We start from the raw sequence: 18,777 nt of genomic DNA on the forward strand, positions 1-18,777 counted from the left end.
GGCACTCACAAAAGAAAGGAAAATGACCCCCAACTGCAAGTTGAGTAGTAAAGCACAACAATAATGAGGGTGCAGTCACCCCCTCTTTCTCTGGAAGTAAAATAACTTTTCTTTACCTTTGTATATGGTAAAGTGAAATCAGTAAGAGGTAACCAGCATCAAAAAAATAACACTGAGGGCATTATTAGAACATGCACATAGGGACTTCAAAGTAGTGTGCGGTAAACAACTTTCCTCCATCACAGGTCCTCTTGGAAAGAATTTTAGAAGGATCTCACTGTAGAGAAGGTCTGAGGCGTACGTGGGCGATTCTTAACAGTTTTCAAACTTTGGAGATTTTGATTGGGTGGAATATTTTAGAGGTGTATGCCACAATATTGAACATGAAAACGTAGCGTTTTGCTTAAAAGGAGCAACTATTGTAGAGAAAAAACTGATGTCTGCGTCCTGTCCTGCACTTATAGTAATCAATCAATCAATCAATCAAGGCATTTATATAGCGCACTACTCACCCAGAGGGTCTCAAGGCGCTAGGGGGGGGTGGGGGGCCGCTACTGCTCGAACAGCCAGGTCTTTAGCTTCTTCCTGAAGGAGAGGTGATCTTGGGTCATGCGGAGGTCGGTAGGGAGGGTGTTCCAGGTCTTGGCGGCCAGGTAGGAGAAGGACCTTCCTCCTGTTGTCGCTCTTCGGATGCGGGGGACGGCGGCGAGGGCGTGGTTGGTCGATCGGAGGTGGCGTTTGGGAGCGTAGAAGTTGAGGCGGTTGTTGAGGTAGCTCGGGCCTTGGTCGTGTAGGGCTTTTGATTCTTTTGTTGACGGGAAGCCAGTGCAGGTCTCTCAGGTGTCCGGAGATGTGGCTGCGTCGGGGGATGTTGAGGATGAGTCTGGCTGATGCGTTCTGGATCCGCTGGAGTCTTTTCTGGAGCTTGGCGGTGGTTCCGGCGTAAAGGGCGTTGCCGTAGTCCAGTCGGCTGGTGACGAGGGCCTGGGTGACCGTCTTCCTGGTCTCGGTGGGGATCCACCGGAAAATCTTTCGTAGCATGCGCAGGATGTTGAAACAGGATGTGGAGACGGCGTTGACTTGTCTGGTCATGGAGAGGGAGGAGTCCAGGATGAAGCCCAGGTTGCGTGCGTGGTCTGTCGGTTTGGGTGCGGTGCCCAAGGCGGGGGGCCACCAGGAGTCGTCCCAGGCGGAGGGCGAGGAGCCCAGGATGAGGACTTCCGTCTTGTCTGAGTTCAGTTTCAGGCGGCTGGTCGACATCCACTCGGCTACCTCTTTCATCCCTTCGTGGAGGTTGGTTCTGGCGGCGGCGGGGTCGTTGGTCAGGGAGAGGATCAGCTGGGTGTCGTCGGCGTAGGAGATGATGTTGAGGTTGTGCTGGCGTGCGATGGCCGCCAGGGGGCTCATGTAGACGTTGAAGAGGGTGGGGCTGAGCGAGGAGCCTTGAGGAACGCCGCAGATGACTTCCGTGGCTGCCGATCTGAACGGTGGTAGGCGGACTCTCTGTGTCCTTCCTGCGAGGAAGGAGATGATCCAATCCAGTGCCTTCTCCTGGATTCCGATGTCGCTGAGGCGCTGCACTAGGGTGCGGTGGCAAACAGTGTTGAACGCCGCGGAGAGGTCTAGGAGGATGAGGGCCGCTGTTTCACCGTTGTCCAGCAGGGTTCGGATGTCATCTGTGGCAGCGATGAGGGCGGTCTCGGTGCTGTGGTTGGCTCGGAAGCCTGACTGAGGGGTCGAGGGATCCATTCGTCTCGAGGAAGGCGGCCAGCTGCTTGTGGACGGTCTTCTCGATGACTTTGGCTGGGAACGGGAGGAGCGAGATGGGGCGGTAATTCTTGAGTTCGGTGGGGTCCGCTGTTGATTTCTTTAGTAGTGCGCTGAGTTCGGCGTGCTTCCAGCTCTCAGGGAAGGTGGCTGTGTCATTGTCAGTGTCATTATCACCAACAATAGGCATTTGTGAACCTTCCTTTGTTGGAGGATATCTGCTTTGGTTTTTAGACCTTTTGTGACATAATTTCACGGATGCCCTCTTTAAGAACTTGCTAAAAAGTAATCTGGAGGGGTAGATGGAAATTATAACACCTGATGAGGTAGAATAAACTTGATTTTGGATTTTAGGCGTTGTAATAAATTACACCTATTCCATCTTGATGGCGAATAGCATTTGGATTTGGTGTTTAGTGCACCAAATCTGTAAGTTCTTGTAAAAAACTTAGCCTTTTCCCCCCGTTAAATTCCGACGTTTAACCTGTCAAAATGTATCGAGAAAGCTGGCTTATCACACACGCCAATTATCTAACGAGCTAAACTACGCGCAATTCGGATTTCATACTCTTGTGTAAAGATGGTTTACTTAGGGGTGGAATTATTCAACACGTGTGCTATTAGACCCTGGAGAAGGGGCCTTCAAACTGGGGAGCAAGCCCCACTGGGTGGGGGCTCAAGTGATCATGGGGGGGATGGTTGTATGATGTTACCCCGCATACATTTACTCTGCATGCTTTTACCTCACAGTTTTTACTCCTTTACTCAGTTTTTGCGTTGTAACAGTTTGCGGTGTAAAGCCCTGCATTGATAAAGTTTTTGCGGGGTAAAAAATGTGGGGTAAAGACATGCAGAGTAAAAATACGGGGTAAAGGAGGTTTCCCTGAGGGGACCCCAATCTGTCCAAAAGAAACATATGCCGATAACAGTGCTTTGTTTTAAGCAGAAAAAAATGAGCAGCAGTAAGTTGCTCTGGAATGGGCCACCACTAACATATTTTCACGTTTATATTCTAGCTGGGACTGTGTCAAAAGGGAAGGGACTCCAAATGTTCTTCAAATCCCCCACCCCTATTGCGAATGATCACAAGGTTGATATTTTCACACTTTAGTCAGGCCTGCCCGCAGGGGCGGCTCTAAGCTAATGGCGGCCCTGGAGGGCCGGGCGGGGGGGTCAGGGTGTTTGGAAGTGGATCAGAGCCGGAGGCCGCCAAATCGCTGCCAGGGGTCACCACGGAAATATGTATCCATCCTCAGAGGAATATTATATTAAGGATATTGGCGTGGCGGCCCCTGGGGTTTGGCGGCCCTGTGCAGGTGCACAGCTTGCACATGCCTAAGGCCTCCCCTGCTGCCTGGCAAGAATAGCATGTTGGCATTATGTATTTGAATCCATTTTTAAAACAGTAGCAGAACTTAACTGTAATGTTTAAATAAGTTTAGACATTTAAACATTGCCAATTTTATAGAGTAATTGTGAAAAATTCTGAAGGGGGCCCAATGATGACTTTTTTGTGTTTCACAGGGGGGGTGGTGAGGGGGCGGCATTAAAACATTTGAAGACTACCGCCCTAGAGTCTTCAGATGCGCACACAACCTCAGGTGTTCAAACGTCATGACGTCCGAAGGAGGCTGTGATTGGCCAGTGAATGTGGGCACTCCACCCAGTGTCCAATCAAAGCCGCTCGAGCCCCTGCCCGTTCATGTGGACAACCCCACCTGCATCTCAATGCCTACCTGCAGAGGGCTTGCCAAAGGCCTGTTCCTCGGCGCTGCGAACGCTCGACGGATGTGTTCCTCTTTCTCAGACATCATGAGAACGGAGCTGGTGAGAAGATTCTGCCCAAAAAAAAAAAAATGTATCATGAAACGTGAGCTCAAGCCTTCTTTGCCAGGCAGTCTGCAAGGACACGGTCTGCTGGGGGGTGATTAGTATCCGACTGACCACAAGCTGCGCCAACCCCACCCTTATCAGCACATGTGTGCGAGACACGCGGCGCTGTTTTCAAACACACCTAGAGAATTGTAATTTATGTCTTCAAAGAATGTTATCACACTAGTCTAGAGGGCCTCGGTTTAGAAAAGCTAGCGGTGTGTGGAAATGGAGGCAGACTCCCTAAAGTAAAGTTTAAAAGGCATAAAATCATGATCATATGGATATCCTGAATATACTATGAACAATGCAAGTGGATTTTTAATGACTCCACGTTTGTGCATTCTACATAACTCTACATGAGGATGCGGTTTTCTCCAAACATCTGACTTCACTGATAGACAACGTACAGGTTTCAGTGAATTACCCCAAAAGAGAACATGCATTGGCAAATTCAATTGGTTTGGCCTTGAGGAACAATGTGAAAATCACAGTCTACGACAGCCAATGGATGAAGTGGGCTGAACCATTTCCCCATGTTGCATGCTGCCGAGGGTGGAGGCAAAACGTAAATGACACTAACAGACCAATGCATGAGCTTATGAATCTATGTTAACATATATGTACATATTTTTATTATGGGTTTTTGGGGAAATAGGCTGGAGAGACAGCTAAGGCCATCTCTAGGCCAGACCGAAAAAGTAGCCAAACTAAAATGCTTAACCTGTGCACAAAGTCATAAATTACTGGACAGGGTTGAATGAGGCTTTTTGATAAGTATTGTCAGCCCTCAGATGAACTGCAGCAACAGTCTCTATACTAAACTGATGGCAGCTTTATCCGGATTGTCTGTACACAAATAATGCCAGAACTGTCACAACCTCCTGCGGCTGCTGAACCACAGAATATGGTCCATTGTCACTGTTTACTTACTATGCGACTTACAGGTAGATGCATCAAGCATTTTTGCGAGCGCAAACGGTGCGAATCGCAAAATTCGGCCGTTTGCGCCTGCAAAAATGGCATTTGAGATGCATCAAGGGTTCATGCACTCGCAATTTAAGAATTCGCAAATAATTGCGAGTTCTCAAATTGCGATTGCATTTAAGGAATCTCAATTTGCGATTCCTTAAATGCAATGCATGAACCATTCCAAGATTGCGAATTCGCAATCTGGGGCCGCTATTTACCGCGAAGTCAAACTACGTGGTAAATAGCAAAAACTTAGAAATATGCACTTTAGTGCATTTTTCCAAGTTGTATGTTACACACACATGTCCTTGGGACATGTGTGTGCGCAACACCAGTGAACATTACCATTTCAGGGGTGCAACAGGGTGTCCTTTGGACACCCTGGCACCCTTGAAATTGCGGCACATTTGCAATTCGCGAATTGCTAATCGCAAATAAGGAATGACTCCCCATTCATTCCTATGGGCCATTAGGCCCATAGGAATGAATGTGGAAGCCATTCCTTATTTGCTATTAGCAATTAGCGAATCGCAAATAATGAATCAGTAGGAATTGCAAATAACATTGCGATTCCTACATGCATCCCGTTTTGCGAGTCTTTAATAGCGAATCCTTAAAATTTGCTATTAAGGACTCGCAAAACATGACTTTGATGCATCTGGGGGCTAGCCTCTACAATCAGAAAAACAACATTCAAATGTCATATAAGACTTAAAAAATACTCAACATGTGGATATCACTGCTTTATCAAATTTAGTACTTCTCTATACTGATGCCTTCTGATAGCTCCTCTTACAACAGCGGCTGCCCTAGTAGGGATTCACCTAAACGTTAGCTGGAAATGCGCACTTCACTGCGTGGTTCACGAATCGCAGACAGCGGTGTATCTCAGAGTAAAAAGAGGACATCGGTAAATGTGGTGGTGGAAAGTAGCAGCACATACCGGCACGTCATCCATGGCACACGACTGTGTGAAAAGCTGTGTGTTCAGATTTTCTCCCTGCCATTGACTGGAACAGAAGAAACTTCTTGATTTCTCAGTTGGCGACTCCACCTATAAAAAGAGCCACCATGATAAAATTCATCACTATGCTGGAGGCAAATGTACACCAACGCTCTCTTTGAAGACATTATCTGAATCTCACGTTCTGTGCTAAAGACAAACAGAGACTTTTGAGTCCTGGCATCGGAGGCCACCAGCCTTGTTGGGCACAGGTTTGCATTATAAATGTAAAATGGCAGATATTCACAGTAAAGGGTCCTGTGTTATGCCTACACGACAGGCCACGTCTGAAAGCCCTTGAAAATAATTGTGATCTATCACATTAACTGGCATATATTTCAGTAGTGTTCCAAGTTTTTGTTTTGGTTGGCGAGTCAGGTGGAGAATAGGCCTATTTCATGTTACTTTTTATACAAGTATCCTCTGACAGAAAACAAAATGAAACTAGCCAAATGCCAGCCACTCAAGCTAAGCACTTCTGCAGCACCCTACTTTTAGCTGCCAGTTCAGCAAATTTAAAGGTCACAGTTCAGCAACAATGATTTCATTTCCGCCTCAACCACCACCTCAAAGATTCGCCAGCTCTAGTTTTTGCAAGACACTGTCCGATTTTCACACCAAACTGAAAGGTATTCATAAAAAATATCGAAACATTTCTTTAACTCTGTCAAATTTCTAATTTCCCCAAAGGTGTTACACGTGGGTGAAACACACTGGATCTGCGGTGAACCTGGGGATGTTGTAAAGGGGATGAAGCAGGTAACTCCTACTACCAACCCCATCGGATTGTGCATGGAGACAGCTATTTTACCAGCTCACCTCCTGTTTGATTTTCTTCAGCAGGGGCAGGTCGTGTGCATGGATGTCGGCCACGATGCCGGATTCATCGGACTCCTGTTTGATTACTTCCTGTAGGTCCTCTGCCAGGTGGGTCGGGGTCTGAGGCTGTAGAAAAGCAAAAGGTGTGTGGTTAGAGGCAGTGTGCATCCTCCTAAACCTTGCGATGCCAGCCTCGGCCGCTTCTGTGCCCCCGCACCCGAGCGCCCACTCACTCACCAGCATCTTTAAGGGGCCGTATTTGAGCTCCTGTGCTGCTAGTGCATTTTTAAATGGAGTCGGCGTTCTGGGAGAGCTTTCCAACAGTGATCGCTTCATAGCTGGAGTCCGGAATCTGTGACCGGAAGTAAAAAAAAAAAAAAAGTGAAGCTGCATGGTGCATACTTTAGAGTACGAAAGCATGCTTTTACTTTAACGCAACCCCTACACTGGGCCTAGCAGGAAGATATATCACGTGTGCAATGGTTGGAGGAAATATTGGTTTCAACCAGTCCATTAGACTGGCAGAGTCTTGGAGTGCAAGCAGCACCCTTATCACTCAGCTGATACTGTAGCTTGTAAACACTGCATTCAAACAGAACAGCGTGGAGGGTCCAACACTCATGCAAAACAATTGATGGACAGAATGCAGATCAAGGTCATACATTCACCCCAGTACAGAGATCTGGGCCCAAATCCATCGTTTTTTTGCACTCCACACCACCCCAATTCAGACATGGCCATTTGCAAATCAGCCTTGACCCTGTGCCTCATGGGAACAGTCCAGCCCGAACTGCCAAGCCATTTCTTCCCTGGACCGGAATCAAGCATCCAAGGACCGGTTTCTGACTATCAGCCGTCTTCAGCCAGGATAGCTTGACTCCAGTGGTGTGGAGAGCATGGGACTCACGTCTGAGCATACCCAGCCCACTCGGGGTGACAAATGCAAAACAACAATTGATGGACAGAATGCAGATCAATGTCATACATTCACCCCAGTACAGAGATCTGGGCCTAAATCCATCGTTTTTTTGCACTCCACACCACCCCAGTTCAGACATGGCCATATGCATGTCCAACACTCAACCACCAGCATGAATTATGAAAAATACCAATATAATACAGTGAAACAACAGCTTCTGCACACAGCCGCAGCTTGGGGGAGACATGAAGGAGACAAATCAGAAGTAAGGTACTGTGTGAAAAGGCCAATGTGGTCCCTGGTTCTGTTCTCTAGTACACACTCACTGTCAAGGCAAAATGACACACTTCACAGCTTTCCCCTTCTACGGTCATGTGTCTGCCACGGTTTGTACAACATCCCCTCCCTCTGTGTGGATCTATTCTGGGGGGTGGTATAACAGAAAGTACTGTCGTAAAGGACCTACATGTTATTTTCCTTCTGTAGCCTGGAAAGATGGTGCAGCGTGGATGCCCCAGCAGCCTTGTGCGCACACAGCGGCGTGGACGTTAGTGTCGGTTGGTCCATGTCCAGGCTGTCGTGCGGCGTTGAGGTGTTCAGGAACTGTAATCATAGCAAGAGCAAAGAATTTACATGTGTCTTTGTCGACCTATCATGATCAATGTGATAGAAACCAAACAGATTGCAATGTTTAGCATAATCATCTTTCAAGCCAACCAAACAGCTCATTTTTCCATCAGTGAAAGGGCAAACTAGAAAGTGTTAGATGGCAAGCATGTTAAAAAGTCTGAGTGAATGACAGGATGGAAGCAAAGCACAATCACCATCACCCGAAAACCACAAGTGATTAAATGCAGAGACCAAGATGGTTAGAAAATTGATTTTCTAAACTCAACTGCCAGGTCCCACAGCAGACGTGAGGTCTTAATGAAATCAAGTTGTGCATCAAAGATTAGTAATTTCTCATGAAGCATTAGTTTCTAAACTGTTAGCACTCGAGTGGCTGCAGAGCGTTAGTATCAACTGTGCAAAAGTCTTAAATCTACCTGAGAGGGAGAGAAGAGTAGGCTTTTGATAGGGGAACGCTTGGGAGTTGAACGGCTGATGTCTGCCTGAGCCCAGAAGTTGCCCTCGCTGGTGGCCAGCTGGCCGGCTGGCTCGCTCTTTTTGTGTACGGAGGCCGCGCGGGGCGAGCCAGGTGGAGAGGCGGAGAGGGAGCCGACAGGTGAAGCGGGAGGGCCCTGGCACAGTACACTCTGACTCAAGCTGGTGCCAGCAGGTCCATCCGGGCTGCACGCACTGCCCTCCAGCTGTAGAGGCTCCGTAGCTTGGCCCAGCAGACTTGTGCTGGGCGAAGCTTCTGCTTCTTCCACGAGGTCAACACTGCTGACTTCACCCCATGTTGAAGGATCCTGAAACAACCGGGGAGGTACGCAACTATCAGACAGTGCGATGGAGCCACCTCAAAAAACAGTCCTGGCAACATGTTGAAAGACGAAAATAAGCTACATGTGTGCAATGATAAGCCTCAATCTACCCTAACTTCCTCTCCTAATACTGTCTCAATGATTTAAGTTAACATCTAACGTTTCTATTGGGCAAATGAGGAACACAACTATCCATCTCTTGGAATGGACAATCAGTACATTCAGCACTGATCCTGGGCAACCGATTGACATCATGCTTAGTATGTGCCCAACTACAAAGCTATGCATGCAAAAGCAAGCAGGCATGATGAGCACGCTTGAAGAACCTGGTGGGAGTTGCGTGGAAGAAAGACTAACTTCCAATAATGACCATAATGTTAATCCATTAAAATGTTCGAATTCATTTGCTTTGGTCTAACACAGGTTTTACTCCTCTTTAACCAGAAGCCCCGTCGCTTACAACCCAAGTAAAACACACATTAATCAAAAGTTGACTACTGAGAAACCAGAAGCAACCAGGATGTGTTCATGAACATAAAAAAATGGGGTAATGACCTCTGGCAAGGTCTTTTCACCATCCAAGTTAGCTGGCAAGCACAAGCAAAGTCCAGTATGAGAGATATACAAGCTCTGTTAAGTTGAGAAAAGAGCCACTTTTGCCACAACAAGTCCCCAGCGCAAGACAGAACGAGACAAGCACATACCATAGTGCAAAGGTAAACAGGTGCACGAAAACACAGACATACACACATGCATGTGTGAGCTAACACACACACACACATACACTCACGAAACTATTGTGTTTCATACATGCTAAATGTTTTGTTTTGTTTTTACACTGCACTAGGGTATTTAGTTCCGCATCGGAGTTCCCTCACAGTTGAACACTGACTACCGTGGCATCATCGAAATGCTCACGTACAACCACACAGTGCAATGCATGGTTACCTCACTGGCGCAGTGCTATCTTCATGGCTCGTGGCCTGCTGGCTATCCAAAAAGAGCTTGATTTCATAACTTCGGGCAAGATAACAAGGCCTTTCTATGATTCATATTTTTACATTCATATTACGGTTCATGGTTCTCAATGCGTTTTGTGGGTACTCTGTCTCCCCAACAAACACATCCCAGACAGACATGGGGCGGTATGGGCCACAAATATGTCTGCCTTCTGCTAGAATCCCCCTTTCACGCCGCAATTAGTATGTTCCAGTCACCGGCCTAAGAGAGCGCCTGTGCTCCACCGTCACCTGAGAAAGCCCGGCTGTCCCTCGGTGCCCACTGGTGAGGCAACCCCGGGCACTACTTACTGAGTCAATCAGCTGCAGTGTTTCGGCAAACTCTGCCAGGCTCTTGACGTGCGACAGGAGGTGGCTTTGGTTCAGCACCATGCACCTGGCCGGGGAGGCGCTCTCCTCAGGTAAGGCGCTGTGGTCCATCGGCGGGGAGGGCATGGGCTGGAGGTGCTCCCCCCGACAGGAAGTGGGCGCGCTGTCGCCACGAGGTCTGGAGCTGTCAGCAATCGCCGTGCTCTGCCAGCCAGAGAAGCCTGAAGCATGAGTCTGCGTTTAAGGAAGAGGAAAAGAGAAAGGGAGAAGGAACTTAGCAATGCAATTGCACAAGGTGGTATATACTGATGGAGGAAAGATAAAAAGCCGTTGCATCACCCGAGCACATACTCGACTGAAACAGTTGTCAAGATGTTTCCTCTCTGCGATGCTTCAATATGTCCTAAGAGGTGATATGTTGTCATCCTACGAATAACCTTTTAACAGAGTGTGAAATAGAAATATGCACAAGTGTGTGGTGGATTACGACATTGAGTCACACCAACATGTGAGGGTAAGGCCACGCTACCCACCCACCCACCCCTCCTTAACCCCCCCCCCCCAAGCAAATGTCCAGACTTTTTGCACCGTGCTGAAGGTCGAGTTCTCTTTGCACAAGGGATATGATGATAGGCATTTCAAGGCAGGGGCTTTCTTTTGTAATTTCTGTGTCCCACAAAAGAAGGGTCACAAGAGGAAAGGTCAAAGGGTGTTGAATTAGTGCTGGTGGCTGTGGGTGGTGGGTGCTCGGCAATTCATTTTCAGATTCTGTCCCAAAGCACGACCGAGAAAGGCAGAAAAGGGAGAAAGAAAGAGGAAGAAAAAGATAAGAGAAGGGGACAACAGTGTAAACAAGGGATGCCAAAGAACCTGCAAGGAGGAGATAAAGAGGCAGAAGTCTAGGGTGTGGAATAAAGAGGCATTAGGTGAAATCCATACTATGGAGCCCTTCCTTGTATTCCTCACCCTGGCATTTGACAGCACCGTCGCAGGCTCCTGACAAAACGTTTAAGACCCTTCGTGTATTTATTTATTTTACAAATTAAGCAGTGTTAACTCAACTTCTTGTAAAATACATATTCTTAAATAATCTGTGCGAGGTGCATGGATGAAGTGAAACGAATAAAAGGTCTATTAGAATAATTCACTGAAACATTCCTTTTGCAAGTGGTCCTCATTCATGTTTTGTACATTTTTGCTGCTTGGCTTCTCCCTGTTTCATTTAAAACTTTAAAATCTAAAATAATGCAGACCTGGCACTGACTCCCATGGCAGAGGCTCAGGATCTCTGGAAAGTTCTGCCTTCTCTTGCACCAATTAAGAGCATATTGATCACGAGGGGGGGAAAAGTGTCTCTCAGAATTCATCATTTTTTCACTAAACTGATCAATCCATTTGGACATTTTGATGCAATAATGCTAACACTGCTTTGCTATTTGAGTGTTTACGGCCAGGGGTCTCCAACCTTTTCTGTAGTGAGAGCTACTTCTGCTCAAGGAAACACTTCCTGAGCTATTAGAAAATGTTACAACTGTAAAATAGTGACTACACTATGACCACCCTAAGCAGGATTATCAGTAGTTACCACCCAAGTATTCCTGGTGCGGTTACCATCAGAAATGCCAGGAAAACATTCATCAATTTAAAATGCCTCCACCTGACTTATGAAGTATTATTCAAATCCAGACATGCCCGATGGCACAAAGTATATATCGGTCCTAACTGAGATGAAGACAGATCCCAGAAAATCAGACTTTGGAGACCTATCAGTAAAGGACCTCTGGAAGGTGGTGGTACATTAATAGTACCCTAGTGATTGTGGACCATACTGCAGCTGGTACCCTATGATTGATGCCATCATAATTCAGTATGGTATTTCTTTTTTTTTTATATGATTTTTACACTTGAATAGAAGAGTGACAAGAAGTGGGTCCTGATGAATGCCATGAACCGACAGGCCATCTAAGGTAGAAACATGTTGACCGTACTCTAATAGGGAACATCCATACCCCTATTCACTAAGCTTTAGTCCTAACCATTGGAGAAACCAATTAAAGTAGATTTTGTCTCCCGTGAGCTCGTTTTAATACACTTTTCACTTTATTTGCACTCTGCCCCTCACTCCATGCTTCCATTGGATGATTTACGATCAAAACCCCTCACACTTCTCTTCTTATAGGAGAGTTGTAGCTCATGTTGTGACACTTGCGGTCACAGTGTGGAAGAGGGAACCCAGTGATGAAGCATGTCACTTTTGGGTGAGTGAGGGTTCTCGTCTTTAAAAGACACATGCCTTATCACTTCCAGGCACCAACACCATAGTCAGTAATAGATAACATCCCAATATATTTATTGTGAGATTACAAAGTATACAAGCACAGCAGAAGGTCTCCCCAGCTCAGCTTGAATTATTATTCATCAGTTTCTGAAAGTGCACATTTTTCTATCAAATACCACTTTCCACTGTGGGGAAACAAACTCCATTTTCCATAAGAAAACCCATTTTTGAAAACAAAAACTTCAGTTAAAATATCAGTTATCATATTTTAGAAAATGCACTGTCCCAAAACATCAGCTTGTTATTTTTATCCAGTACTCCCATGTACAAATGCCTCATATGGACAGACTACTTTGACTACCCAGGTATTACAGTCTTGCACCATAGATGCTCACTCAAGCACCATGGATGCCTGTATTGTGCCAATAATGCCCACCATTATACTAGGGCCGCAGTTGGGCCAAGGCTTGAAATCATAGGAGTCAAAGCAGAGCCCATATATCCGTCATGACCATTATTACGCCAGGAATAGGTAAATGTAGGCCAGTCATTCTCCCAGTATGTAAATGATGGCTGCCAGTATACCACAACTATACCAAAAATACCCCAAATAGTCATGGATAACCATTATTATGTCATTGGCACTATTATGCCAGGAATGGGCACAATTATGTCAGAGATAACACCCTTATGATGGGGACTAACAGACATCTGGTGGTCCCAGACACCTGGTGTAGCTTTCAAGAAGCAATAGGGTTTATTAGGGACGCACATACATGCTGATGAGTCTCTTTATTTTCTCTGGTCTGAATCATGCCCTTTTCTCCTCAGGTCTTGAGCTGGTTATACACTCAACTGACAATTTCACTCTGACTCCTGGAGTCCCACAGTTTGGTGGGTCAGCACTCATTCCTGCTTAGGCTACCACTGTCGTACTTTTATGGTCCACTGGTCACACACATGTTGTGATTGATAAAACAGGGATACAAGATGGTCATTCTCCTTGTGGCTCAGTTATATTGAGATTAGATACAGGCTGTCAAGTGGCAGGCCCTATAGGCCGATGCTTTGTGTGTTTGAGTGTTTAGTAGAAGTTACTGCCATAGGTTTGGCTGGCTGCCACTCTTAGGATCTTGAGATCAGCAGTGTTGCATTTTTTAATAGGTACCTACTCTCCGAATTTGATACTGGGCTTGGCATCATCTCTGAGAGCTACTTTGAAGGTACTGGCGGGCTACCAGTAGCTCCCGAGCTACTCGTTTGAGACCCTTTATTTATGCTAACTGCTTTAAAGAAGAGATTATACAACCCCAGTCGCTTCCAGTCCTGACCCGATGCTGTGGGGGTAGGTGTCGACGGCTGAGACCGCGCACCAAACAGGTACCTATTCTAAAGGTGCCGTTTCCACGGGAGCAGACTGCTGGGGCACCCTAGGAAATTTCTTAGGGTCGTAACATTAAGGGCAGGACCATTTGGCCTGCACATATACTGACTTCAAGACATAAGGTTGTATATCATTATTCACTGTGTGTAGTACAGTTTCACTTAGGTCCTGACGAATTGCTTAGAATGCAAGAAACATGTTGACCTGATCAGAGGGTAGTAGATACTTCACTGTAGCGTTGCACCCGTATGTATCTCCCCTCCTACTTTTTAACCAAGGTAGCCAACCACATTAATAAAGTCCACAGTGGATTGCCTAACCTTTTTTAACTCACATTCACTTCACGACTACACAATCGCTTGCAACCACTTTTACCCCCTTACCCTCTTACCCGCATGCAAAATATGGCAGGAACAAAAGATCTCCGATAAAGAGCCCCTTCGCGGGTGCCCGTCAGACATTGCAGCGCCAATCTGACGAGGAGCAGAACCCATATGATGAAGCATGACACCTAGCTTGCTGGGTGTGTGAGGATTTTAGTTCCAAAAAAGGGAATCCCCCCCCCCCCTTTTTCCTCTCCTCGCTTTGACGCTAGTCTCACACTCCTTCCTTTTCCATAACTACATTGGGGAACTTTGTACCCTTCTTGTGCTACAATTATACAACCCCCGCCATGATAAAAAGGTACAACATTAAAGCTATGTACGTACACCCAGAGGGTAAACGGGTGCATCTACATATGTAGGTAAGAGAGGAGGTGCTGCAACGCTCACATTAAAGCATCAATCCCTTTTCTATTACAGACTACCTGGGACATCAAACGTTAACTGCAATTTAAAGGTCACCCTATTTGTACCAGTGCCAATACACTGATTCATCTACACAGAAATCAGAACTCACCATTAGAACAGTTTACATGAGTGTTAATGTGAGATGTAATGGAACAGAAAATCACCAGCACGTTTTGTAAGAAATAAAATATCCCCAGTCGTATATATATCAAAAGGTGGGAAATCAACTAAGATCTTGAGGTCATTACATAAGGCACTCAATGGGGCTTCACATCTCTACATCACAATTCACAGTCAGGCTCTTCTTTGTAAGGTCAGGGGTATTTATAAAACACAGTGTCAGCCGCCAATGTGTAGTTTTATAGCTAGATCAGCTTCCAGTGGAAAGACGTTTGTTTCTTTAGTAACTATTACCATTTATTGAATCTGCACAAAGATTTACAAAAACAAAGTTCATCCACGTTCACTCCTTCATGGCAAACTTTGTACCAAGCCGTGAAGTGGGGCCAAGAAAAAAAAGGGGAAGGGATCCCAAAAGGGCAATTTTACATCTTAATTGGTTCTCCTATACCAAAATAATGGCTGAACGAAATTACACAAAATTTGGCAAAAAGTTAGAACTTTACTAAGAAATCATGGCTTTTGTTTTTTGGTGTATGTGCAATTGTTTAGTTGTCTTTGAAAACATAGTATATCAAAAAGTGCTTGTGGTTCGTATGACAGGGTTAACGCTGTGAAAAAGTTATAGATATCTGGAACGCCTGTGTCCAGATCTGCCCTGACAAAACCTGGAGAATATGTTGTGTACGCCATTAGAGGACTCTGGTACAATGTTCCTAAGTACTGAAAAAATCAAAGGCACCATAAGGAGGCAGGATGTGAGAACCTGGTCCCCAATGCCATTTGAGGGCTCCTAAAAAGGTAACCCTTGTTAAGTTAAAATGTAAAAAAAACTACAAAAATGTGGTTAGTGGGCTACCCAGTGGTACCAATTCCTAGTGCCGTTGTACTCAACGAGGTACCTCCATAGGTACTGAGATGCCTCTGCTGGTACCAGGGAAAACAAGCAGCGGCAAAGCCAATAGGTCTTGCCTATGGGTGATCCATTGACTTTGCCAATCGGGTAGAGGAGGAAGAAGTAGTAACATCGAAGAGGGTGAAAGAAGCCAAATGCACACGGGGTTGGAAGGGTCAGAAGCCAAATGGACAGTTGGTCGGAGGGGAAGAAGCGGAATGTATGTGGTTGGGAGGGGCAGAAGCAGCACGAACAGAGGAGTGGGAGGGTCAAAAATATAATTCGCACCAATTAAAAATTTACACCAATGTACACAAATGCAATCACAAGTGCAATAAAATTGGGACTAACTAGCACAGACACTGAGGTACCTGTAGAGTCTGATAGGCAATAACGGAGGAGCAGAGCGTCCTCTAGGAACTGCAGACTACGTGCCCTAAAAACTGACCATTAAAGCTCTTTGTTTAGCGCTACGGGAACAGAGAAGCTGGAAACCAATAACCAGCTGGCGCAGGAGCTGTTCCGTGTCTGGATGAGACAGACGTAGCAGGAGTATGAACGTCTTGAGACATTAATCACCACTCAATAATTCAGTTTTGAATAAGGATAATTGTAGCGCTGAGTACTGTGAGCTGTTGCGTGCTCAAAAAGCAATTGAGGAGGGAGCGAAAAAGTATTACAGTTAAAGAAAACTATGGTCCATACTAAAAGGATCTGTATAGCAGTGGCAGTCACCAGGGCGGGAACAAAACACCCATAAGGCGGGCCAAATGCACACTTTTCACCAACGAAAACTATAGAATCAGTAAAGGCACAGCAAGCAACCAATGAAAAGTGGTGGGCGTGTGGCGGGTGTGTTCAAAAGCCACAGACAGAATACAGCATGCCTCTCAGAGCAGAACATACGTGCTGGGTCTAGGCTCGACCTAAAAAGGGTCTGTCAGAGGCCAGATGCAGCGGCAAGTCACTCTGAGCGGACCATAGGCCTGTGGGTTGGATGCCTGGAGTGGGCTGGGTTCAGGGTGAACCGAATGCTGCGCACAGCGGAAGGCTGTTTGCAGCAAGAGGAAAGTGGGTTGGGTACAAGTTTGGCTACTGGAATTATGCAGCATGGGAGGGTCAAATCATGAGGTAGGGTTGCGTAAATTATGCAGCAAGAAAAGGTACATTATCCAACATAATGTGGATCTTTTTGTGATAAAATGGCTTCATTCATTTGTCATTTTTACACTTATTAACACTGTCTGGACAGTGGCTGCACCTCGTTAGTTCAGTTTAACAACCAAATATAGCAATATGCAATGGAAAGGTGGCCAGTCAACCTTTGCAAATGACCTTCCGCTGCACTGCAACACGTGTCACTGCGTTTTTCTAAACTTTAGAACCGTTTGAGCCAGAACATTTTTTTTTGTTAAATTGTGCTGATTATTAAGCAGTTGATGGATTAATTGGACAAATCTACAATAATGGAACGAAATGCTGCAGCCACACAATTGCACTATTTCAGTGGCCCGGAGAACAAGGCCTGGACCTTTAAGAAGACAATTGTTAGTAAAGGGCTTATAGTCATACCGCATAGTTACTGTGTGCACACGTTTGTGTGCACAGAATGGAAACGGTGTAAGCCCTGAAGACAAGTATGGTTGTGCATATGAAAGTTAATTGGTGCACTATTTACAAAGCAGTAACTTTTTGGATTCAACTACTACTCCATGTTGAACAAGGTAAAGTCTGGGTGCACCTGATGTGGGTTGCAATAGCAGGTTTCAAAGTGGGCTGTGGCTTAAAACCAAAGATTGTCTCAAAAAATCTGTAAGACAAGCCAAAGCTTATGTTGTCAATAGATTATCCAGCAATGGATGCCTGGACATGTGCCCAGGTTAAATAGTTGTAATACCGTGCTTTAAACAAATTCTATCAAACAGGGACATTTATAAAGTGTGACTGTTTATTTCTAGACTTTCCCTCATTATTTTGAGGCATTAGACATCGTTGAATAATGTAGAATATAGGGATGGGCAACAGAGGTCGTTTAAATCACACTGGGGCTGTAAGCATGGCTCTAAGTTGTATGCCATTAGGCTCATTTTAGTAATGTATATAACGTATTTGTCTATTGGGGCTTGGCACATGGTGTCCCATTACTGGCAAAAGAAGGTGATTCAGTTAAAGGTGAGTAGAATATAAACTCTTTTTTGAAGGGTGTTCAAGGCTTACGTCATTTAAGTCTATGGAGGCATTTTGTTTGTTTGATGGGTTAATATCAGTAAAAAGAGGGTACCATCCACAAAATGCGCTTGACTTACAGATATGTTATATGTTCAGCATGTGGTCAAAGGTTATGCACATTACCACTTAATTGATGAAAGAAAATTGGGCGCTTGTGTAGCTTGTTGAATTACTGCAAGTCCACAAACCTGATGGGTCGCTGTCACAATGATTGCATTGTGTCATCAGTGATGTCATCATTAACGTCAATTCAGAAATCAGCGATGGCAGTGACATCATATAACATGTCATGAGTGTCGTAATATGTGAGGTCATAAGTAGTGTATGATGGAGGCAAAAGTTATAGTTAGTTGACTAAACTTCAGTGGGTTTATTTCAGCTTTTAACTTTAGCTCTTATATCAGTTCAGCACCTAGCACTAATCTCACTTTAACCCTGTTTTTTCCAGTGAAAATAAAATATATATATATATATATATATATATATATATATATATATATATATATATATATATATATATATATATATATATATATTATACATACACACACACACACACACATTTGCAACATTATTTTTTGGGAACAATTAATCCACCTGAAATGTACCCTAATGCAATATCAAAAAACTTTGAACTTGGATTTAGTTTTAATGATCTGTGGATCTAGAATACTCGCTGCCACTTGTATATCCTGCCTTTTAAGTCCTCTCTGTTCCCTATCTATAAATACAGTTTGCTTCAGTTCCATGAAGGGCCACATAAACAGAATCCCATCATTTCAGCCAGGTCATGCAATAGGAGACACTTCAAAATGCTAGCAAAAAATAGTAGTGGCAATGAGTGGTTTCAAGTACACGTTTGTGTGAATGTTTGACTAATGCTCGGGCTACCACTTGTTTCCGATATTAGTTTTGTATGAAGATCAAATGGAGTCAACATGGCCGGGATCCTTTAACAACCAGCAGTATTGAG

At 45.2% G+C, this 18,777-nt stretch overlaps 1 protein-coding gene across 10 annotated transcripts in view; it reads right to left on the minus strand.

The window, feature by feature from the left end:
* Window positions 1-18,777, minus strand: part of MYB (MYB proto-oncogene, transcription factor) — a 43,757-nt gene that overhangs the window by 8,210 nt on the left and 16,770 nt on the right. For 5 of the 10 annotated variants that reach the window (XM_078649232.1, XM_078649235.1, XM_078649236.1 and 2 more), the window contains 7 exons: window positions 10,090-10,341; window positions 8,399-8,764; window positions 7,819-7,955; window positions 6,671-6,785; window positions 6,434-6,559; window positions 5,555-5,665; window positions 3,504-3,605 (listed from right to left, as the gene is read on the minus strand). In XM_078649232.1, coding sequence (XP_078505358.1) covers window positions 3,504-3,605; window positions 5,555-5,665; window positions 6,434-6,559; window positions 6,671-6,785; window positions 7,819-7,955; window positions 8,399-8,764; window positions 10,090-10,341 — 1,209 coding nt within the window. The remainder of the gene's footprint in view (window positions 1-3,503; window positions 3,606-5,554; window positions 5,666-6,433; window positions 6,560-6,670; window positions 6,786-7,818; window positions 7,956-8,398; window positions 8,765-10,089; window positions 10,342-18,777) is intronic. The other 5 variants (XM_078649241.1, XM_078649239.1, XM_078649238.1 and 2 more) reach the window with 3 other exon arrangements.

Source organism: Lissotriton helveticus, chromosome 6 (genome assembly GCF_964261635.1).
Source record: "Lissotriton helveticus chromosome 6, aLisHel1.1, whole genome shotgun sequence".
NCBI lineage: Eukaryota > Metazoa > Chordata > Amphibia > Caudata > Salamandridae > Lissotriton > Lissotriton helveticus.